The 22,995-nt window shown below is 50.2% G+C and overlaps 1 protein-coding gene across 4 annotated transcripts in view; it reads right to left on the bottom strand.

Annotated features, from left to right (window-relative positions):
- Nucleotides 1-365: 365 nt before the first annotated feature.
- Nucleotides 366-22,995, bottom strand: part of RHPN1 (rhophilin Rho GTPase binding protein 1) — a 30,931-nt gene continuing 8,301 nt past the window's right edge. Inside the window, exons 1-15 of one of the 4 annotated variants that reach the window (XM_049825342.1) lie at nucleotides 21,540-21,666; nucleotides 21,297-21,415; nucleotides 17,213-17,341; nucleotides 13,634-13,709; nucleotides 13,159-13,236; nucleotides 12,026-12,150; nucleotides 11,552-11,718; nucleotides 10,813-11,000; nucleotides 10,488-10,644; nucleotides 8,274-8,393; nucleotides 5,805-5,999; nucleotides 5,438-5,514; nucleotides 4,042-4,188; nucleotides 2,602-2,760; nucleotides 366-2,445 (exon numbers count right to left, since the gene is read on the bottom strand). In XM_049825342.1, the coding sequence (XP_049681299.1) occupies nucleotides 2,251-2,445; nucleotides 2,602-2,760; nucleotides 4,042-4,188; nucleotides 5,438-5,514; nucleotides 5,805-5,999; nucleotides 8,274-8,393; nucleotides 10,488-10,644; nucleotides 10,813-11,000; nucleotides 11,552-11,718; nucleotides 12,026-12,150; nucleotides 13,159-13,236; nucleotides 13,634-13,709; nucleotides 17,213-17,341; nucleotides 21,297-21,331 (1,848 nt within the window). In that variant the 5' untranslated portion in view covers nucleotides 21,332-21,415; nucleotides 21,540-21,666 and the 3' untranslated portion in view covers nucleotides 366-2,250. Of the gene's footprint in view, nucleotides 2,446-2,601; nucleotides 2,761-4,041; nucleotides 4,189-5,437; nucleotides 5,515-5,804; nucleotides 6,000-8,273; nucleotides 8,394-10,487; nucleotides 10,645-10,812; nucleotides 11,001-11,551; nucleotides 11,719-12,025; nucleotides 12,151-13,158; nucleotides 13,237-13,633; nucleotides 13,710-17,212; nucleotides 17,342-21,296; nucleotides 21,416-21,539; nucleotides 21,667-22,995 lie in introns of those variants that run through there. The other 3 variants (XM_049825334.1, XM_049825315.1, XM_049825325.1) reach the window with 3 other exon arrangements.

Below are 22,995 nucleotides of genomic sequence, written 5' to 3'. Positions count from 1 at the left end.
TTTTTTTCCAGAAGAAAAGCCCCCAAGAGATCCAACCTGAGTCCCACTCCCCACCTCTTGCATTACTTCCATGAAATAACTTATGTGATAAAGCCACCAGCTCCCATTACACCATGCTGGAGATGGAGATGATGGCTCACCAAGTGCTGTTGGACCGATCTGGATACTTAGGAGTTTGGTTTGTCTTGGATTAGGATGTAATAGAACCAAACAATCTCTCCCAACCTCAACAGCTCCAGATTTATGTAAAAATGACCCAAAACTGACCCATTTGGAAGCCCAACCAGGGCTTGTTCCTCCCCCACCCCCACCACGGCTGGTGCACCCAGTCCATCTGTAATTCGCAACAGAGATGCACGTTACAAAGTGTTTCTGAATCAGTGCTTTTTAATCCATGAAAGGTGAGAGTCCACGTACAAATTAAAAAACAAACAAAACCAAAACCACTGGTATTAGGGAAAATATCCAACTCTCACAAAACGCAACCCCTCCGCCAATGCCAACGGAGGAGTTGGGTGATGCGGGTGGCAACGCGATGCGCAGGCTTGCCGCTTGTGCACGCTTCTTCTAAATAAATACATCTCCAGCTCAGAGATGTCCGTGTCGGCAACATGTTTAGGATCGGGGGAAGATGCTGCCGGGATGCTTTAACGGCAAGGTGGCCTTTTCTGTGAACCTACCCCCTTCCTTACCACTCCCGCGCCAAGCAGCTGGCAAGATTATGTAGAAAATCTGACTGCACCAGATGGCCTCATGGTGGCAGCCAGATCTGTAATCCAGTTTGATGATGTCTTGGTCTATGGAGAGGCCTCTTGGTCAATAACACAGAGCTAGAAGCCCTCCTTTAGTTCTCCTTAGATAAAACCAGGGCTGAAAGCTTGGCACGTGGGCATTCAGCCACCAAGAAGAAAGAAGCCATGGTACAACCCTGGGGGGATGCTCTCACGACGATATCCCACTGCCAGTGCACATTCACTTCTTTAAACTACTGCTACAAATTTGTCACGACTTAAAAAGTACAAAAATACAATTGCATCTCTGAAGGGTATTTTATACCTACCAAGATCATCCAAGCACTGAAGACCAGACAGCTCTTTAGCCTTCAGAAAAATAATGCACAAGGCAGAAATGGGATTGAGAAAATTTTGCCAATATATCTAAGCGCGCATTCGGAGTCTCCCAGCATTTCCAGTACAATTACCAAGATGCATGTATCCATCAGCCCAGCTCCGGTACGAATGCTGACAGCACAGTGTTAGGGTATTAGCAACGTGTGCAAGATCCAATACTAGCACAAATTTAGTAGTTTAATAATCTGGAGGAGCTATCTTCCTGGAATTTTAATCTCATACCAAGAAAAATACAAGGCTCTTAGCTATTAATCTACTCACGTATTTAGGGCAATCCACCTCTACTGATTAAAAAAAGCGAGACAACAAATGCATGTCAAGTCTTTCCCTTTTCTTCCAAAGAAGCAGGCTCTGCAGCTGGGCTGTATTTCCTGGGCCAACCTGGGTGTCCATTAAAAAAAACCCCAAAAGCACACAAAAAAACCCAGTCAAACCCATCCTAACTTCAACTCATTTCACTGGGACATCCCTAACTGGTACCGCGGCAGAAATGCACAGCCTGGTGCTGCCTGGGCAGGTCTCCGTTGAACCCCATGACAGAGTCACCACGAGTCATCAATGCCCGCGCTATCCCCTCTCCCGAAAAAGGGGAATCGAAGATGACCTCCAGCTAGAGCTGCTAAACAATTTGGCTCTGCCAGCAGCTCTCGGCGAGCAGCGGCAGCGGTGCCATCTTCTACCTTGCAGAGAAAGCCTAGGAGATGCTAAAGAAGGTTACAGCTTTTGCTTTAATAGCTGGGGCTTGGTATGGCTGCTCCTCGTACTGAGCAGAAGACACAAACCAGTCCCTGCTTTACGCCGAAGCACAGCCTCCCCCCAACCCCTTGAGAAAAAAAAAAAAAAAAAAATCTAAAAATTAAGAATAAATCAATGTTTCCCCATATTGTTTAGTTAAGGATCATTTAACGTAGGTGTTTGGGGATGGAGGAGTCCGGTACTGTGCATCGCTCGTCTCTTCGGAGAGGATCCGACCAGCGGCACGTCCCCGGGGCAGGGAGTTCCTTGCAGCACTGACACCAGTACAGCCCAGACAGGCCACTGGTGCTTGCAAGGGTTCACAGGCAGCCTGCCCCAGAGCTCACGGGACATGACCTAGCCCGCCTAGACCTGGGTGGCTGCTTCAGTACATAGCCTCATTGTCTCCCACCGCAGTGAAGGGGATGCCGTAGGTGCTCTTCTTGCTCCGCTTGCTCTTCTTGCTCCAGACGAGCAGCGTGCTGGCACTCTTGCTGTTCATCAGGCTCTTTCGGCTGTTCTCCTTGTTGCTCTTCAGCATCCCACTGCCCGAGGACATCGCTGCTGCCTTCTTGTCCGCCTGTTTGGGAAGAGGAGCAGAAAGGGGTGTGAAGCCAGGGTGGCACCTGGGCTGCAGACGTGATGCCCAGCTTCAGCCCCGTACCTCCAGCCTGGCAGAAAGACACTGGGGAACGTCTTCTGCAGTTTCCCACCGAAGGCCTGGGATGTGACTTACGGCTTTTGGTCCCTCCGAGCCCTGCAGGGTTATCACGCTGATCTCCACTCCCTCCTCCCCAGTACTCTTCAGCAGCTGCACCACCTCGGCATGCTTGGACCACTTGCAGTCCTTGCCGTTCACCGAGATGATGTAGTCTCCCTCCTTCAGCCCGGCTTCCTGCGGGGAAGACAGAAGATGCACATGTTTGAGCTCATGGATGCCACTGCACGAGGTCTGCTCGGTGTCCACCCTGCTCTGTAGGTCCCAATTCTGCAGAGATACGGGCCACAGGGAGGGTTGGGGTCCACCCTCCACCTACAGCACAAGACAGATAATGCCTTCATCATCCTGAAGATTTTACATCTGCTTTGCAGTGTGCATGCAAAAGTGGGGTGCTCTACGGACTAAGGGTCTCGTTTGCAGCCGCTGGAGATGGCCACGCTTGACATCCAGCACGCTCTAAACTCCCAGCCCCGTGACTTTTTGCAGCCTTGCAAAAAGCGCATCCAGCTCTGACTCTTCGAAAAAGGTTAATTGCTGCAGGTCTCCAGAATAAAAATATAAAAAATATTGCCTGCAAGCCTTGATCCTTAAGAAAACAGAGCAGGCTCAGCAAGGTTCTTTGCACACCCTTCATCCATCAACAAGGCTCTTGACATGCCTGAAGGAAAGCATGTGCCAGCTCGGGGCTGGAGGGACAGCATCAGAGCTAGGAGCAACTCAGCCAGCACACGCCAGGCAAGCTGCAATGGAGGTTTAGAAAAACTTGTCCACCCAGGGACACCCCCATTTTGGTGTCTGTCTGGAGTCCAATCCCATGCCAGCTGAGTGCAATGAAGCCCAGGGAACACAGCAGTGGTCCAGATATGGACCATATATTGTCTTTGAGAAGATCTTAGTCTCCCAAAAAGGAATGTGATCTTGCTGCTAAGGAGCATGTTGTTACAGCGATGCTGGGCTCTGGATGGCACGGTTGATGCTGAACAGTGCTGAGGGAGGGGGAAGACCTTCGGGCACCCCACCAGGATGCTCCAAGCAAGCTTCTGCTGGAAAACAAAGTTACCCCTGATACATCAGAAAGCCCATACAGTGAGTTTTCACTGAGACAACTTGCGTTTCAGACTTGCCATCTTGTTCCATACACTGTCACATCCCAAAATGGGGGAGAAGGGAGCTGGGTGCTCGCCAAAGAGAGGCTGCCAGCAGTTAAAAACTGAGCTAACCTCCGTATTTTTTCCTTAGCTGTCTCTGAAAAAAAAAATAAATCTCGATTCCTTCAAGACACCCATCTGCAAGCCCCAGGCTGAGATCTGGCAAGGGATGAGTCTCTACCTGAGCACACCAATGCAGTTACCAACTAAGTGTTAAGACCTAAAACCACCTGGTACCCCTCAAGGCAACCCCTGACACCTCATTTACAGAATCCCCACAGGGACAGCAAGAGCCTGGGGTACTCACGGCAGCGCAGCCCCCCGGGATGACACCAGCAATAAGGACCGGGGAGTCTCCTCGCAGTGTGAACCCAAAACCGTTCTCTCCTCTCATCAGGTGGACTCTCCGCGCTGGGTACCACTTGTTTTTGGCCGAGAAAACCGAAAGGGGTCCCTGGGGTAAGGTAGAAACACGGAAAGCACCTTTTGGTGCAAGAACAACTCCCTGGGGACATGCAAGCTTGCAAAACATACACTGATGGGGAGGAGGCAGAGCAAGAAAGCCTGTTTTTCCATTTCTTTAAGGATGTGATTTTGAGCCTGCCTGGTGTTTTACCCTGCCTGCATGCCCCAAAATACAGATTTATGCACTATAAAGCTAGAGGTGCTTAAAAGGCCATGTCAGATGTTGGCTTTATGAGCAGGTGCAGTCTCATGCAGGTTGGGAAGGATCTTGGGAGGTCTCTGGTCCAACCCTCTGCCCAGAGCTTAGGTCTGGACATCCTCCCAGCAGTCCCGCGGTCCTGCAATGCAGGAGAAGGACATCTCAACACAGTCAGTGATCTGGCATCAGTTTAGACACTATAATCCTGGAGCAAATGAAACAGAAAGCTCCGGTGGGCAGAGCTGGCTCCTTAATTCTCCCCTTCAGGAAAAAAAACCCAAACCTTCACCCAAAGAGGGACAATGGGGGTTGAAGTTTTTCACCGCTGCCTGGCTCTGGGGGATGCAGCCCAGCTGGGGTGGTTCAGTAGCAGGGTGCGAGGCGGTGGGACAGTTCACCCCCTCAGGGTCAGATTCCCCCCATACCTTTCCTATTTTCCTGTCTTTTTCCTGCGTTTCTATTCCCACAGGAGCAGGATATACACACCTACCCTGGGGCTGTACAAAAGCAGAGATGCCCAACCTTTCCCTGGGGTGTTACGCAGCCCTTGGGGTGCCTGGGGGATGGGGACAGCACAGCCGAGTACCACAGCAGCCCTGAAGCTCAGCCCTGCTCCCCAGGACCCTACAAAAGCCTAAAGAGGGTAGGGATAAAGGGCCAGTGGGATTTTCCTGGTGCCTCCCAGCTGGCACCAGCCTGCCCCCAAAAAGCTTCCTCTAAAGGGTCCTGTCGGTCCTTCTGGGGTAAAGGCCACCCAAAAAGCCTGTGTCCGCTCCACCATGTGCCAGAGGAGCTTCACGACCCATTTAGGTCTTGCAGAGACAGATCCGCACCCTCCCAGCTCTCCTCCCGCACGGGTCCATGCTTGCGAGGAAGCGGCTCATCCTCTTTGGAAAGCCGCCCGCGAGCGCAGCGGCTGCACCGGGAGAGGGAGAAGAGGCTGTAGGGAGGAAGGAAACCAGGCAAGCAGAGCATGCAAGGGAGGAGGAGGAGATGTCTGCTCCCTCGGGGCAACCTCCATCCCTGTAGCTGTACGTACCAGCCTGTGGAAGAGGTCGGTCACCTTCACCTGGGAGAAGTTGGGGGATTTTATCTCTGGTTTCTGGTGAGTTTTGGCTGGTGGTAGGGAGAGAAAAGCACATAAACTGGGGTCAGGTAGTTGCAGCAGCTGCTGCCTCTATGTCGTGCTCCCTGAGGAGGGATTGTAGGACCCATAAGAGTCAGGACCTGCTCATGCAGCTGCCAGACATGCAACCCAGAGCCCCCACTCCCACCTGTGATGCTCCACCACCACGCAGGGAGCTCTGGTCCACAGCGACATGCCGCGAACTCACCACAGAGTTTGCCTGCCTCATGCAATCTGCCACAAATCCCCTCCCCAGCTGAACCCAAAAAAATCCACTTACGGTGAATGTCCGGTGCATCTCCAGTTTCAAAGAAGTCTTCCTCGTGGTCGATCTCCGAGTATTTGCTCAGCGAGCGTTTGTGGGCAAAGGAGAGGACCTCCTGGAGGATATCCATCTTCCGCAGGATCTTGCACAAGCCGTGAATCCTCATGGCTTCTTCGTGCTTCATGATGGCTTTCTTCAGGTGAGCTTTGCCTGCAAGGGAGTAGAGAGATTGCAGCCCGAGTGGAGCAGAGGAGCCCTGCCGCCGTTCCCTCTCCGCTCGCTCGGCTGCCCACGGATGACAGCAGCCTTCGGGGCTGTGTCACCCGACGTGACTCAGGGACAGCCCAGTCACGTTCGCAGCCTGCCAGGCATTCAACGTGCGCTAAATGGAGTAGGTCCCAGCCGTCAGCTCAAGCCCCCAAGGTAGGGCTGGGAAGGGACCTTGAAGGGTGACCTACTTCACTCCCCCGGCGCCGGCAGGAGAGCTGGCAGATGTTCCCGAAAAATGCCGGCGAAGGAGCCGCCACCACATCGCACCGCCCCCGAAGTCCCTCCTAACGCTTAACCTCAATCTCCTTTGCAAATTAACTTCTCTCCATCGCCTTGTGTCCCCTGGAGGGGGGGACATGGAGGATGATTGAGCCCCGTCCTCCTGGTGACAGCCTTTTAGCTTCGGGAAGATGCAACACATCTCCCTCTTCTCTAGGCTAAGCAAAGCCTTCTCATCGCCCTGCAGGTCCTGCTTTCCATCCTTTTCGACATCTGGACTTGCTTTGCTCCTCTCAACTTGCCTTCAATGTGTTTCCACCCTCGTGAAAACGGAGCGGCCGAAAAATGGCCAGAAGAGATGAAATCACGATGACCCATGGGTATCAATGCAAACATCTCCTTTGCAAGAGACTGCAACCAAGATACCAGCATCCAATGCTAAACTACGGAAAAAAGCTATATATATATATACACACGTATATACACACACGTATCATAGAAACACGTGTGCCTGTAGCATTTACAGTTTTAGGACACACGGTGGCAACATAACCCAGAGAGATGATCAGCGTTTGCTCCAGACTTCCAAGGACCACAGCCAGTGGCCCGAAGACCTCTGATTTCCCTTGCGAGAAGTCGCAATCGAGGAAATGTATACCGAGGCTGAATGGAAACCAGAGAGGAAGAGACTCTCCAAAATAATTGTATCAAGTGCAATCAACCATATTTTATCAAAGCACCCACAGCCAGCCTCATCCATGCGCAAGAAAGCAACTACGTTTTATTGAATACCATCAACTCCTGCTATTTTCAAAAGATCACTGGGAATAGCGGTCGAGCATAGGAGTTGTGCAAGCTTTTGGCTCCACTCTATTGAAGATGGTGGAATATACCATGTGTGATAAAACACAATGTTATAAGACTAGGAGACAAGGGAAGGGGGAAAAAATATCCTTCCATGGAGATTATTTTAATGCCACAAACTTCTTCCCTTCCTGTAAACCAAAACCAGAGCTGAGGCTGGTATCCACCCATTCATTTTTCACCAGCAGATGTTCAATGGAGCCCATTCCCCCCAAGAAGAGCAGGGAGAGCTGGAAGCTGCATTGATGCAAATCGTGAAACCAGATGACAGCAGCTGAGGGTGTTGGGGTGGTGTTACCATAACGCTCTGGTTTTGGGTTTCATTTAAGGAATGTCCTCATGCATGTCCTCCACCTCCCATCCCCAGCAGTAAAATCCAGCTGAGCAGCCAGGAGGACCTTGCTGGGGCTGGTGACGTGACAAACTTATTCCTACTGGGACCTGTCTCCTTTCACATGTGTGCAATGAGGGGAAAGAGCATCAGGAGGCAGCTCATGGGGGAGGCAAACAGCAGACAACACCCCAAAATCAGGGCGCTGAGCTTGGTCTTGTTGCAGCCTTGTTGGGGAGGGGCTGCCAAAACATGACTTCAGCTGAATAAGCAATGCTCTGTTTTTCCCCTGAAGCTGAAAATCCACATGGGAGGAAGTTCTCGTCTCCCAAGCCTTTTGATGCAGCTAAAAAAGCCACCCCCTGGCATCTGCTGTGTCTTCTTGTTATCAAGCCAAGTCAGCAGCAAGCCCAAGCCAAGGAGCTTCCAGGATCTCTGTGTTCCTATGGATTTTTCCATGCTGCATTGGGTGATGTTACCTGGCTCCGAACACCTCAATGTTTGAGGTTTTACTGTCAAACTTGGCTGGTCAGGTTGGTGCAAGCAGCATGAGTTGGTCCTCAACACCCTAAAGGAGAACTGTGACATTTTCCTGCCTTCCCAGAAAAGGCTCTTTTCAAAAAAGCAAAAAAAAAAAAAAAAAAAAAAAGGCGTCTTTGCATGGAAACATCCCCCAACAGCTCATCACATTCCTTTGCGGACACCATGCCTACACAGGCAGGGTTACAATGGGGTTCACTGCCTGTGCATCGAGGTTTCATTGCAAGAACAGGGGGCTTTGCTCCCACCGATGTGCTTACCCAGCTTCCTCCTCTCCTCGGGGTCCTGCAGCAGGACACGGAGCGACGGTCCCTCTGGCATGGTGACGTGGAACTGGATAAAAGCCTTCTCCTGCTCCGGCAGTTCAGCATCGGATGCCGCTATGTGAAACAAATGGATGGGGATGGGCTTAGAGGGAAGTCAGGGCACTGCCTGGCCACCCAGACCCCCGTGGCAGTGGGGACAAGGGGACCGGGAAGCCACATCCATGTTCACGTGGCCCCAATAACTTCAGCAGCAGCTTTCTCCCACCCAACTACACCCTGCAACGACCAAGACATCACTGATGGGGAAAGGGAGGAGGTATCACATTAAGACTGCACCAGGCTTTGAAGCCAAGTGCAGGATTTGTCCTGTGCACAGCACAAGTATCTGGTTCTTTTGTCTCCTTCCCTCCTTTGCTCTGGTCTGGAAGCAGGATTGGAAATAAAGAGCCCTGGGCCTTCCCCACCTGGAGGTTAGTGACATGAAGCCAAGTCAGACAACGACTAAAGCACAAGAGCTGGGCAGACTGAAGTGGAATTTGGGAGCTGAGCCCTCCTTCCTCCAACCTCTGCACGGGCAGAGAGCTTGCAGTGCAACCAAGAGGGTCCTTTGATGGAGAAACCGAGATGGATAGAGTTTGCACAGGTGCTCCAAGCACTGCACGGGGCTCTGCACACATGATTTTTACATGCTTATTTCCAGCCAAAGCTGTTCCTAATCCCCTTTGGCTCACTGGGAACTCAGGGTTGGATAGCAGCGTCCTTGACTGGGCACAAAGTGCGATAGGAAAGAACTCACAGGGCTCCAGGGAACCTTGTGGGCTTGTTGGTCTGAATATTAGGAGATCTCAAAGCCTGGTGAGCACCGCCAGCATAGGCATCCATCAGACTGGGAACCAGCAGCTCCAGAGCTGGCTCTCCCCATGCTAACCCTCTCCAGGCCAGCATCCCTGGGGGATTAAACTGCAGCATAAAGAAGTTATTGCTGGCTGGTTATGGGAGCGAAAGATTTGATATTCTGAACAAGGGGGTCAGGGAGAGGCAGCAAGCAGGCACGTGAGATCTCAACAGCATGCTCTGGATGGAGCAAAAATATTCCCACACACCCAAATCAGACAACTCCTGCAGATTTGTATTTCCCTTGGCACCTAAGGTTGTTAGGCCAGGCAAAAAGCCTCAAAATTTTAGGGGAGAGGTTTGCACTGTCCCTTGTAACCCCATGCAAACCTGGCCCCATCACTGTCCTCTGCGGTTTCTCTTTAAGCCGCTCCAGCCCCACGGTACCCCAATCTCTCCCGTCTTTGCCCCAGCAGCTCTCCTTGCTCAATTCTGCTTCTGCAACGCCCACACAGCACAAGCCCGGCAGCAAGATTTTGGGCAGGCTCCGGAGCGGAGGAGGATGCTGGGACAGTCTGGCAGCCGTCACCGACACAGCACTGCTTTCGGCAGCCATCCCTCAAGAAATCCCCCAGCCTGTCCTCAACCACCCCACCAAGCGATGGGTCAGCACCACAGGTCACAGCGTGCATCGTCTGCCCGCCCCCAGATCCTCTGCCTGACCCAAAATTGCTTGCCTGAGCGTCAGTGACGGCACAGATGGAAATCATAGGTTGCATCCCACGTCCGAGCTCCAGCTGGCTCCCTGGAGCCACGTAAGCCCAGCTCCGGCACAGCCACGAGTACCCTGCTGCCAGCACCTCACCACCCTGGGATGCCCAGGGCCTGGCCGCAAGGCTGGCAATTACATTTGAGCAGCCCAGACCAGTTTGTCCAGGGATATCCTGGGGTTTTTTTGGTTTTATTTTTATTTTTTGAAGGCCCCAGCTGGCCCACCACATGGAGCTGGGTGCCTCTGGAGGATGCCCAGCCGAGGACACCAGCACACGTGTGGTCAGCAGGCAGCTGACCCCCTCTTTACCCACCCAGTCCCAAAGGCAACTACAGGCGACATCGCTACAGCACCTTTTTGCTCACCTTCTTGGAAGGACTTTGCAAACCAGAAATAGAGAGGAAATCTGCCCTGTGCATGAATTGCTGAGTCAAGAAGCAAGATCAACAGCCCAGAGCATCCCAGAATCTTTAGGTTTTGGATCCATCTGCACTGTGCATGTGTCCCTTCGCCTTTCTTTGCATTCTCTCCCAAACAGCAGGCTACCATGTGGAGCCAGCACTTGGATAAGCAGGCAGCTGCTTCTGAGCTATAACACTTACCAGGGCAGTCACAGAGAGCAATGGCAGCAAAGTAGTGGGAGAGGGCTTTAAAATGCTCCGACTTGACGTGGACCATGGTGGTCCAAGAGAAGGGAACGTAATCCTTCACGTGGGCCTGGGTCATCGTCTGGTGTACCAGTGAGTAGACATCTTCCACCTGTGGGGCATCGAGAGACAAGCTGCTAAGCCATGGGTTGAGATATAGGACATCCATCAGGAGACAGTGACAGCAGGCTGTCCTCTCCTGGGGGGTTCTGGTGGCCACAGAAGGAGCCTCTCCAGTGGTGACAGCCCCACCAAGTCCTCTCCTCCTTGAGGTGCTCACCCTTGCTGCCTCCTGGGCAAGCTGCAGCCGGGTGAGGAAGTCATGCTGGGCACACAGCAAGGTCATCTTCTCAAAGACGCACTCCTGGACCTGGGCGACCATCAGCCGCACCAGCATGTTCAAGGAGGCAGCGCTCATATCCAGGCTGGGAGCGTTGGAGAAGTTTTCCTTCAAGTAGTTAAAGGCACCTGCATGAGGGAGAAGCTCCTGATAGCCACTGGGCTTGTAAGCAGGAGAGTAAGACTATTGGACCACCAAGGTTTCCCCACCGGCATCACAGGAGGAGAAGAGCCAGCAACCCCACTTGCACATCAAACACCTCACCATAACCGGTGGGTAAAAAGGTTGGGGGTTCCTCCCTTGCTATCTAAACCATCCTTGTGCCCACAGCTTTCCACTCCAAAGCCCTGGGTGACCACAGTCCCAGGTCCCTTTTTTCCCCAGCTGCTCACAGCCAGATCAGCATCTCTCCTCTCCCCAGCTGGGACATCCTTACTGCCACACGGCAAGAGAAAGCCCTTCGGGTGGCTGTTGGGTCATCCCAGCTCCTCTTCATCACACACAGAAGCAGCGTGGTGCCAACCTGCACTTGGTTCGTGGTCCCTTGGAGAAGCCCTGTCCCCATCCCTCTTTGTATGACTGCTCCCTCCCCTTCTTGCACTCACGTGGATTATTCCCACCCCAGGGAAATGCTGCCTGCACGCCCCTGGGGAACCAGGGAAGCAGGGAACCCACGTACCGGCCGCCTTCTGAAAAGCATCGATGGCCTGGTTGAGCCCCGGCAGGGATGCACGGTCCTGCCGCGCTCCAATCTGGGTGTGCAGGGCTCCGATGTTGAAAAGCACACTGCCCTTCTCAAACGCCAGCGCCCGCTGGTGGGATGGGACCCCTGTCAGGGAGTCATACCTGGGGAAGGGAAAAGTCAACAGCTGCCCATCCCTGGCTCCTCACCCATGGACGCAGGAGGAGCCTGGAGGGTTTTCAGTGCTCTGCGTGGGCTTGCAGCCATCGTTCCCATCAAGGCTCATCCCTGTGGGGCATGTGCTTTCACCTGCTTCCCCTAATTAACCCACCCAGAGCGAGAGCAAACCCAGGTCCCTGTGTCCGCCAGCCCTGGCTTTGCTGCCAAGGCAGCGATGCCGTCGTGGAGGCTTGGCCCTGGCTCCTTCCCCACTCGTAATGTCCCGGGTGGGATGGGGAAAGCTGCACCAACCAGTGGAAGAAGACACCCAGGCTTTTGGTGGGAGGGAAGAAACGGCTGTCGAGGAAGTAGAGCTGGTTGTAATACTCCATCAAGAGCTCGAGACCAGCTTCGTTGCGGCTCGGGGTGCGCATTGCCTGCAGGGATGGGAGATGAGACACGTGAGTGAGAGAAGAGGGGGAAAAGGGGAAGGAAATGTCGGATTTATGGAGCTGCACATGCTGGCCAGCCCAGTGGTAGATAAACTCCACTTCAGTTATTAGATCAATAGGATCAGATCAAGAGCGGACAAGTGGCTGTGCAGCAGCAGGAGGCAGCCCCCCCAACAGAGGTTCAGTTCTGGGAAAGGCGGGGGAAGCACAAATTCAGTGCTGAGGCACCCAAATCCAGAGCCAGCAGCCTGGGAGCTGTGCTGGAGGCAATGTTCATCTAAACCAAGCTGGGATTATTACTTTTTTTTAAGAGAAACTCATGCAAAGTCTGATGAAATAAATGCTAGGGAAGAAATAGGATTTTTTGCTCTTAATAAAAAAGCCCTTGAGCTTTTGACCTGACACAAGGAGGAGGGTCAGAGCTCTCCTAACGCCTAATTTTAACCACAGGGCTTTTCCCAGCTCCTAGCTTTGCAGAGCTCCTCTCCCACAGCCTGAAGATCAGGATCAGGGCCCTTCACAAGGGCTTGAGCAAGCCTCTTTCTTTCTGCTCTTCCAGATCAAAGCTTCACAGCAAGGCAAAACTTGAAGTTACTTATGAGATCTGTTTCATAGGACAGAAGAAAATTCACCTTTACTGGCTTGCTTTATATTTCCTCTTCTTCAAGCACTAGCTGGAGAGAGAGCAGTCATTTAGCCTTGCCAGAGGTGAACTAATATTCATAAACCAGTAATGGATTGCATTGTAACTTTTATTACTGTTCAGTTCTAGGATAGCAGGGCATTAAAGGACGTGGAAAGAAAACAATTACTGAATGGTCTGTAATATTTTGTAACCTATGAACCGAAGCTGAGGTGCTCTAGCATGGGAATCCCACGCCCCAAGACACAAGGATGAGGGTGCAGTTTGGAGAGAGGATGAGGGGACCCTCAGGGCAAAATGTGGCACCTCCAACAAGCAGTTCTGCACTTTGCAACTCAAGGGACACTGACCTGCCGGAGCTCCATGAACTCTTTGATTTCTTTTTCAAACAAGATGCCCTCCTCTCCATAGTGTTCACTGATGAGATCCTGGACGGGGAAACAAGAGAAGAGAAAATCCTGAGCCACCCTTCAAAACAGATTTTCATGATATAAAGGGTGACTTTGGGCGATTCTGTATAAGCAACTTGCCAGCTCTCCCCACAAGGAAACCCACACCAGGGAAAACCATCTCCTCCCCTGCCCAGCTCTTGCTCTCCAGCATCTCCAGACCCTCATATCCCACTGTCCCATGTTTTAAGTCCAGTTCCTCCCCATAATTTTTTTTCTGCAGCTGTTCCAAAACAGAAAATATTTTGCAGCTGCTGCAGCACACCTCCTTTACAGTGCCCAACGGTACCCATGTGCTGAAACATCCCCCAAAGTGCATGGTCACTCAAGTCCATCATCTTGCACCTCATCAAACATGCAAAACCCCAATGCTCACCTTCAGTGGTACCAGCAAATCCAGCTCCTTTGTCTCCTTCAGGCCCAAAGGGATCATGGGGACACTGATGGACTCACTGGAAGAAGACAACAACCTATTTGGTGGTTGGTTTAAAAGCCTTGGAGAGACCCTGTGGTGTCAGGGACTAAAATGAAGCAGCTCTTTGCCCTGAGCTTCTGCTGTTCCTATTAAAGGGTAAAGCTAAAAGAGGACCCGACTGCACAGCAGAAGAATGCTCTTCCCAATGTGATGTTGGGAACGGCAGCGCGAGAGGGGAGGTGCGCAGAAAAAAACCTGAAACCATCACCCTTATTCCTCCAGCTTCTGCTTTTCTGTCTATAACAAGTACAATAGCAACAAAATAGGCTCTGGTAATGAAGCTGCTTTAATTACCAGCCCTTGGGAACAATGCGTGATACGAGCACAGGTCACAGATTCACCCACTCCTACATGCTAATCTGGGCTTTGGTGCTGATAAGGACTTGCTCAAGCTGCAGTGCTGCACCTGATATTGAAATTTTCTACCTCTATTTAAAGCAGCTGTCTAATAATAGCTCTTATCGCAGAGCCCATTCGATATTGTAAAATGCTGAAGATGACGACGACGCTGGGAACACCCAGTTGGGGAGTGATTTGTGTTTCAGTATTAAACCAGGGCAGTCGTGCAGCACCGAGGAAGAAGCGCTGCAGGGTGACAGCCAGGAAGGACTATTTTTTGGGGCATTTAGCACCTATTTTGATTTTCTGCTGCCAAAAAGTAAAGAAATGGTCTGTGTAAGCAGCAGAGCCTAGAGCATGCAGAAAATTACAGCCCTGCAAAGACTCCCAAAGCTAAACCCGTCATCCAACTCCTGTATACGGAGATGGGGAATGGGAACCCGCTGTGGTGCCTGCAGCTCATATTGGCTCCACAAATGCCTTCCCTGATACTCATCTATCCCTCGGGGATGTCCCCAGCCCTGGCACTGAGCCATGTTACTGCATCCTCAGATACTTGGCCTCCCAGGGGACTGGTTTAAAGAGACAAGAAAGTTTGGCAGAGAGCACGATGGGAGGTGGGTCAGGCAGGATCAAGCCCTCGCCAACCCAGGTTTGCACAACAGCCTCATCTCGTTACCTCCAGAAACCACTGATAACTTGTTAGCACATCACTCATTAGTCCAGGGAGGAAAAGAGGCAAAGAAAGTTGCAAAAACCTGGCGAGCGGGATAGGGAGGTTGCACCCATATTTTCATCTGTTCATACTGAATAAACAGCTTCAAGAGCTATAATTAGTGCAGAAAAGCCATTATTGCTCGTTCCCTAACAAGATTTCCGCTTGAATCCAATGCCTAGAGCAAACAAAGGGGCTTTTGTTCAGCCTGGGCAGGGTTTTGGGGTTGCTGCTGCCGCTGTTTTCTTTTTAAACCAGGGCAAACAAGCAGCAGGTTGGAAAAGCCGAGCATCCCTGATAGGGAAGAACTTGGGGAGGATGCATGCAACACAGGAGATGTTGCATGCATCCCTACTTCTAGCACAGAAAAAGAAGGCCCAAGAGAAAGGATTACATTTAGAGACTGCAAACAGACCCTCTGAGTGCAGAAAACACCCAAGGGTGGTGGAGATACAGGCTCCCTTGGCCTTCTCCCAGTAGGAGACCCCGCAAACGTAACACAATCCTGCATGCTGATCGTCTTGGTCCTACATTAAATATCATTGCAGCACCTGCAGGATGGAGGCACTGATGCTCTCCCAGCCTTTGTACCTCTCTCTGTCCCCAGGAGTACAGCAATCCTCCCCTGAGGAGGACCATGCACCGGGAAAAGCATGATGAGGGGACATAGAATCGTGGAATCATAGAATAGTTTGGGTTAGAAGGGACCTTTAAAGGTCATCTAGTCCAACCCCTGCCATTAGCAGGGACATCTTCAACTAGACCAGGTTGCTCAGAGCCCCGTCCAATCTGATCTGGAATGTTTCCAGGGTTGGGGCATCGACCACCTCTCTGGGCAACCTGGGCCAGTGTTTCACCATCCCCAGTGTAAAAATTTTCTTCCTTATATCTAGTCTGAATCTACCTTCTTTTACTTTAAAACCATTACCCATTGTCCTATTGCTACAGGCCCTGCTAAAAAGTCTCTCTGTCTTTCTTATAAGCCCCCTTTAAGTATTGAAAGGCTGCAGTAAGGTCTCCCCAGATCCTTCTATTCTTCAGGCTGAACAACCCCAACTCTCTCAGCCTTTCTTCATAGCAGAGGTGTTCCAGCCCTTGGACCATTCCCGTGTCCCTCCTCTGGACCCGCTCCAACAGGTCCATGTCTGTCTTGTACTGGGGACCCCGGAGCTGGACGCAGTGCTCCAGGGGGGTCTCACAAGAGCGGAGCAGAGGGGCAGAATCCCCTCCCTGGACCTGCTGACCACGTTGCTCTGGATGAAGCCCAAGATATGGTTGGCTTTCTAGGCTGTGAGCGCACATTGCCGGCTCATGTCCAGCTTTTCATCCACTAGTACCCCCAAGTCCTTCTCAGCAGGGCTGCTCTCAGTCTCTTCATCCCCCAATACATCTCCAGCCTGTACTGATATCAGGGCTTGTCCTGATGCAGATGAAGAACCCAGCACATGGCCTTGTTGAGCTTCAAGAAGTTCACAGAGGCCCACTTCTCGAGCTTGTCCAGGTCCCTCTGGATGGCATCCCATCCCTCAGATGTGTCAACCGCACCACTCAGCTTGGTGACTTCAAACACCATCCACCCATCCATCTCAGGAAGGGAAGGAGCGGCAGTGGCTCCCACATTGCTGCAGCATCCCCGGTCTGTTCTGCCTCGGGGATTTCTGCTTTTCTCACCCAGTGAAATGGTGCTGCCAAGCCGCCCCGGCACGTTGGTTTGCTGCTGGCGAGCGTGCTAGGATTACCGCTCTGGTGAGTCAAGCCTGAAGTGGCTGGCTAAGCATTTCAAAGCAACAGAATGTTTCAATTAACAAAGGTCTAACATCGGAAAGAGAGAAAAATAACCTAATACCCTCGATGGGAAAAGAAATCAGTGAGTAATCTGCACTGGGAACAGCCAGAACAGGACGTTGGGCTCCTGAGCAGCCACACTTTTAATTTCTTCTGCTAAATACCCTATTTCACCCACTGGAAAAAACTCATGCTCGGCTGGGATGCCCAGGAAAGGGGGAGGATGCAAGTAAAGATGGTTATTTCTGACCTATTCCTCCTGCTTTGGGACATCAGTGAACAGAGGATGCACCATCCATCCCTGAACATCTAAATATCTGCTATGATAAGCTGTTGAGTTTGCTCTTCTTGCAGCTCTATAAATGAAACACTGACATTCCCAGGATGAAAAACTGTTCACAGCAAATATGCCCCATGCCCGTGTCCTCCCCTGTTCTCCAGCCACCACCTCGTGGTCCCTTGCCAGAGCAATAAATCCTGTGCAGAACAGGGAAACAGAGCAACAGGTCCAAGGCAAGAGGCTGCCTTGCTCCCAGAAAAAGCAAAGCAAAACAATAATAATAAAAATAAAGTCCCAAGTGAGCAAGCTGCTCTTCCCACATCGTGGGGAACTGCCTGCCTGGCTTGGCTGCTCGGTGTACCTGTCATTCTGGTACACATCCATGCTGCTGTTCAGCTCCTCCAGCTCCTCCTTCAGCAGCTGCAGGTTGGAGTTCACATAGCTCAGCTCCAGGGCGACTGTCTCTTTGACCTTGTGGTTACTGGTGGCCCTGCAAGACAACACTGTGTGGATAAAACCTCCCCCATTTCATCAATGCCTTTATTTATCAACACCTAGTTGCATTGATAAATCGAGATTAAGTTACCCAGTGGTACAATACCAAGTGCATCTGTCCAAACCTTCCTGCAGAACCGTGACTCTTGCTCTGCACATGATCACAGAATGGTTTGGGTTGGAAAGGACCTTTAAAGGTCATCTAGTCCACCCCCCTGCCATTAGCAGGGACATCTTCAACTAGACCAGGTTGCTCAGAGCCCTGTCCAATCTGATCTGGAATGTTTCCAGGGTTGGGGCATCGACCACCTCTCTGGGCAACCTGGGCCAGTGTTTCACCATCCCCAGTGTAAAAATTTTCTTCCTTATATCTAGTCTGAATCTACCCTCTTTTACTTTAAAACCATTACCCATTGTCCTATTGCTACAGGCCCTGCTAAAAAGTCTCTCTGTCTTTCTTATAAGCCCCCTTTAAGTATTGAAAGGCTGCAATAAGGTCTCCCCAGATCCTTCTATTCTCCAGGCTGAACAATGCCAACTCTCTCAGCCTTTTGGGAGCAGGGAAGCCAGAGTATCCAGGCCACTGTGCCCTGGAGGTAGAGGCCAGGCAGAACTCATTACAGTGTTGCACTCAGATGAACCTGCTATTTCTGCCCCAGAGCAACGTTCCCCTTGCCCATCCATGCCCCCGCCTCCAGTGTAGCTTCAGATTTGGCTCTGAGTACTCAAGGTACTCTCCTACACCAAATAAAAGTGCTTTACTGTTGGGTTTGAGGAGGAAAAACTTATTTTTCAGTGCAAACAACCCTTCTGCAAGGGAAGAGGCATGCTCTGTGCACCCATTAGTAGAGCCAGACCCTGCTCTCCCTTCCCCACTCGTGCAGGTCGGGAGATATAAACACCAAGGACTGATTTCAGCTGCCTGCTCCCAGCAAGACAAACTCCCAGGCTGATTATAACCTTCTTATCTGCTCCGAAGGAAAGCGGGGAGAGATAACCCAGAACTGACAGCCTGCAGTTGTCGGCTGAAAGGGGCTCTGGCTGCTCATGCTAAATCATGACAGGCTCCAAGAAAAACAACACACGCATGGGCCCTGCTCTGCCAGGGCATTGCTTTCCCCCACCTTTTGCAGAGCATGTTGCCTTTGACTTGTTTTTTTTGTGGATAGCATCCTTCAGGGACCTTGCCCTGACCTGGCTCAGGGCAGTAGAAGGAGCTATGCTGTTTTTCTTTTTAAGATGCTGATCCTTTAGTGTCTCCTCCCCTGACTCCCCTTTGCTGGGATTTCCCAAGACCAAAGCATTTTTTATTCTAAACAAACAAAGCAAAACCACAGCAGATCCAAAGGTCTTCAGGGCCGCTTCCATTTAAACATCCTTCAGAATTTCTGCAATTCCCCATGCAGTATCAGCACAGTAATCACCCTCTTTCCATATAAACCAGTACTTAGTCACTATTTTAGTCCTCCACGCATCACAACACCTCCAGGACATAGGTGCATCACTGCTGTCGCTACAATTTTCTTCCAATATGAATTAAAGAGAGTTTCCCCTTCTTGCTCCCAGCTGGCAACACTATCTGGGGTTTTTTCATTTCTTGTGTTACCAATAGCTGATTTGTGCTGATTTGCAACCCAGCGACACTGGGTAACATTTGCATATACATGATACATTTCTGATCAGTGCTTTCACCCCTGCTCTGCAACAGAAAGGATGTATCACCCTGCAAAGCCCAATTTTGCTCTGCAGGATTTTGCACACACATGCAAGTTTTTCCAGGATTGGTCACCAGGTTCAGGTTTTGAAGCCCAACGCTGCTTCAGGGCACTTCAGTTTTCACTATGCAAGTGCCACATGCAACAATTAAGAGCACAATACCTCTTAGAGAGGTAATTTAGGGAAGCACTCAATCATTTCCATGAGCAAACCTGCACCGAGGCACTTCATGTTCCCTATCTGGGGCAAGCTCTGATCTCTGTGTGACCATGCAGAGCTTACATAGCTCCATCAACCCCCTCAGTAAAGTTATCAGCTGTTTGCTTAGCTAACACCAAAAAAAAAAAGACTTCTGATTTTTTTTTAAATTTCTTTTTAAGAAACTGGTTTATTGGCAACACCTTTATCTCCTGATTGCTTCCCTCAGCCTCAGTATTTGAACAAGAAAGGAAAAGGTTTCCACTGCCTCTGCCCATTTATTTATCCAGCAAACAAACCCTCTCAACACTGCTGAGCAAACACCACGTGCATTTTTTCCAACACACCATTCATGGCAACCTCTCCAGGAAAGGAGACTGATATGCTGAACAGAACAGTTCAGAAGATTATTTTTTTAAAGCAGAGTTGCAGGGATTTTTTTTATTATTATTTTTTTTTTTTAGAGGCAAAGAAACCAGCAAGTTCAGCTGCAAAGTCTGCTCCAGGCTGGGCAATCCACAGCTTTTTTTCTATTTGCATTTAGCACTGGCATAGAGAGATGCAAAGGAAGTTTCTCCATCCAAGTCTCAAGTCTATAATTTTTAAGCAATGACCTTTAGACTTACAACATAACACCCCCCTTTCAGCCTTTAATTTCAGGCACTAGCATGATTATTTTTTTCCCCTTTCACCCCCCCAGATTTCCCATGTTTCATAAGCTCTGAGCACCGTAGTGCCCAGAAACCAACATTATTACTCAGCTGCAAAGTGGACTTGTGAGAGGGAGGAAAAGTGGCTGCTACCAAAGGACATTCAAAATGCTGATCCAGAGAAAAAAGAAAAAAAAAGCCCCATTAGTGCATTTCCCTGGCCAAGTAATTAAGATGTGTTTTGCATCACATTTTTGTTCACTCCCCTGCACGCGGCTCCAATTCCCGCTGTTTGCACCAAAACCGTGGCCAGACACATTTCTGCTGAGACAGCATATTTCCACACACACTGTTTTTTTTATAATAAAGGGGAGTCGTGTGGAGCAGCACACGTTGGGATTTCATGGCCTTTTTTTAATTACGTGAGGCATGGCAGCCTGGTTGAAGCAGTAGGGTATGGGGGCTGTAGCCTCATCTCCCCTGGGGAAGCCCCACCACTATATTTCTTCCTATAGTTCGGTGGAACAACTATTACTCCCTTCTTCCAGGTCCAAATGGCACACACCACTGATGTCAAATCATTCAAGTTCAGAAGTGAAAAGTCAATCTTATTTTATTGGAAGAACAAAAAAGAATCAATGAACTGGCAAAATACACCAAAAAAGCTATTTTAGGGCAGCCTTATGACATTTTCTTATATTAACAGACCTGCCCACCCTGCATATGTGCTCCAATATCCTACAGGAGCACGATACACAGAAAAGCTACAAAAAAGGTCATCCTTGTGTTAAAAAAAGATAAAATAGCTGCAAAATTCATGCAATTGCATCATGAACGCTCTACAGGGGAAGGCAGTAACGCACTGGCTCCGCTTCTGCTGGACCAGCTGCAATCCAAAAGCCATGCAAAGGTGCCAGCTTTTGCACCATCCCATAAATGCATCTTCCAACGGGGTGAAGAGCCACCGGACTGTGCCCATCTGCAAAGACATCCCTGAATTTTCAGATTCTGCTCTGATGGAAGCATTGGGATGGGGACTAAAACTGGATTTAACCCACTTGTCGGGGTTATCAAGCAGGAGCTCTGCAGTCTGAGCTCAATCCCAGTTAAACATTTATTCCCATTATTCCATCTGCTCGCACTCTGCTTTGTACCAGGCTTCCAGGACATTAAAACTATAATTTTTCATTAAACTGCACAGCATCAGCATTGCATCGAATGGAGGGCAGGCATTTCTAGGATGAATACTGCAAAAATCAAGGGAAGACTGAACAAACCCCAGCCGTAGCCGTGCCAGCATCAGCTGCCTGCTAGACATCAAGACCATATTTCTCCCCATCAGTCAAATCCCTGGGCCAGAAGGATGGTTTGGGGGCCAGGACTCACCTGAAGAGATTTTCTGCCCCCGCTCGCATCCTCATCTCCTTGTTGATCTGCTGGTTAATCCGTGCCCGGCGATGCTGCAGTTTGCTGCGCTGGGTCTGGGCAAAGGGGTCGCAGCCCTGCTGAAAGAGAGAAGCAGGGTCTCACCAAAAAAACCCACCATTTGGGGATTAAAAAGGGCATTTTCAGAGCCTGGCATTGCACTCGAAATAACAGTTTTATTATCTAATACTACCTGTTGCTTACAGCAATTTATTTTCAAAGCTATTCAGAAAAGGCTTCCCAAATACAACCATGAACAGATACAGGAACTAAGCATCTCCTTCCCAGGGTCTCGCCATCCAGACACATGACAAGACCCAGGGAGTTACAGATGAGCTCAATATAACCCTTGTGCTCAGGAACAGATGTGATCCTATGTCTATAAGCGCTCCCACCGCCCGCCGGCTATAGGGGATTGAGTGCAGGCAGCAAGTCAAGAGTTCATGGGGGTGGAGAAATGAGTTGCACAAAGCAGTAAATTAATTCCATCCCTGCCTCCTTCCTTGGCTTCGGCTCGGACTTTCTGCAGACAGGGAAACACATTTAATCTCCAACTTCAGGAAATAACAGATGGCGATATCCCCCTGTCTCGTGGGGGCAAGAGGGTATTATGGGATGCCCCAGGCAAAGAGGTTGCCACAAGCAGGGTCTCCGAATCTAGGGCCACAAAAGCTCTGCCTGAGCAGACATGATTTCCATTGTGCGAGGAGAGGTTCAGATGGATGAAATGAGCCTCTAAAAGACCACTGGATAAAAAAAAAAAAAAAAAGAAAAAAGAACACCCCCTGTTTGGGAGGGGACAAAGTGTGAGCAGATCCCTCCAAGACCATATTAAGATCCACTGTAGCACTAGAAGAAATTCCTCAAAGCCACTATTTCCCCCTCTTGCTTCCCTTAGAAAACCTTTGTTTGCTATGCACATCGGTCTTACCCTGCTCCCCACTGCTTTCCCTCCACCAAGGCTGGTGGACCCCTTGCCTCCACATCAAGAAGGGGTTTCGCCACCCAAGAGACTCTACAGAGCTCCAACAGTGCCAGCTCTCGTCCTGTCCAAATTCTCAGCTTCTCAGCTAATTTCTTCCATGTAGAGATCTCAGTGGACTTCACCAGGTCTCACCTCATCCTCCAGGACGGGTCACAACAGTCTCAAATCCAACAAGCCAGGGCAACGCTTGGTTACCTCTCCAGAAAACACTGTAGGTCCCAGTGTTACTCTGGGAAAACTTACTTCTAATATATTCTTTGATTTTTCTGGGGAAGTAGGAAAGGAAGAAAATAAATCCTTGCTCAAAAAACTATGTGACCAGCTTTGATTAGTAAGTAGGGAATGGAAAATTTTGCATTTTCATGGACTTCAGCTTTCTGAAAATTAATTTCTCCTATTTGAAGTACACTAAGTGGTGCCCCCTTTGAAAAGGGTCCAGGATTAACATTGGCATTTTCATTTAAGTGAAAGATTTGAGCTCCTAATTGGTATACTGGAGACCACGGAAACAGTCATTCCATCTGGTCCATAAATCTGCAGGCTTAGTGCTTTACAGTAATCCATGAATTTGTTGAAATTACTGAAGGAACGAGCTGGAAGCACAAGACCCTGATTATTCTGGAAAAGCAATTAAGTGGGACGTTAAGGAAAACAGCCCAACAGCTGCACAAATCT

Source organism: Accipiter gentilis, chromosome 2 (assembly GCF_929443795.1).
Source record: "Accipiter gentilis chromosome 2, bAccGen1.1, whole genome shotgun sequence".
NCBI lineage: Eukaryota > Metazoa > Chordata > Aves > Accipitriformes > Accipitridae > Astur > Astur gentilis.
The sequence above is the reverse complement of the archived record's forward strand: the minus strand, read 5'-3'. Positions and strand labels throughout refer to the sequence as shown.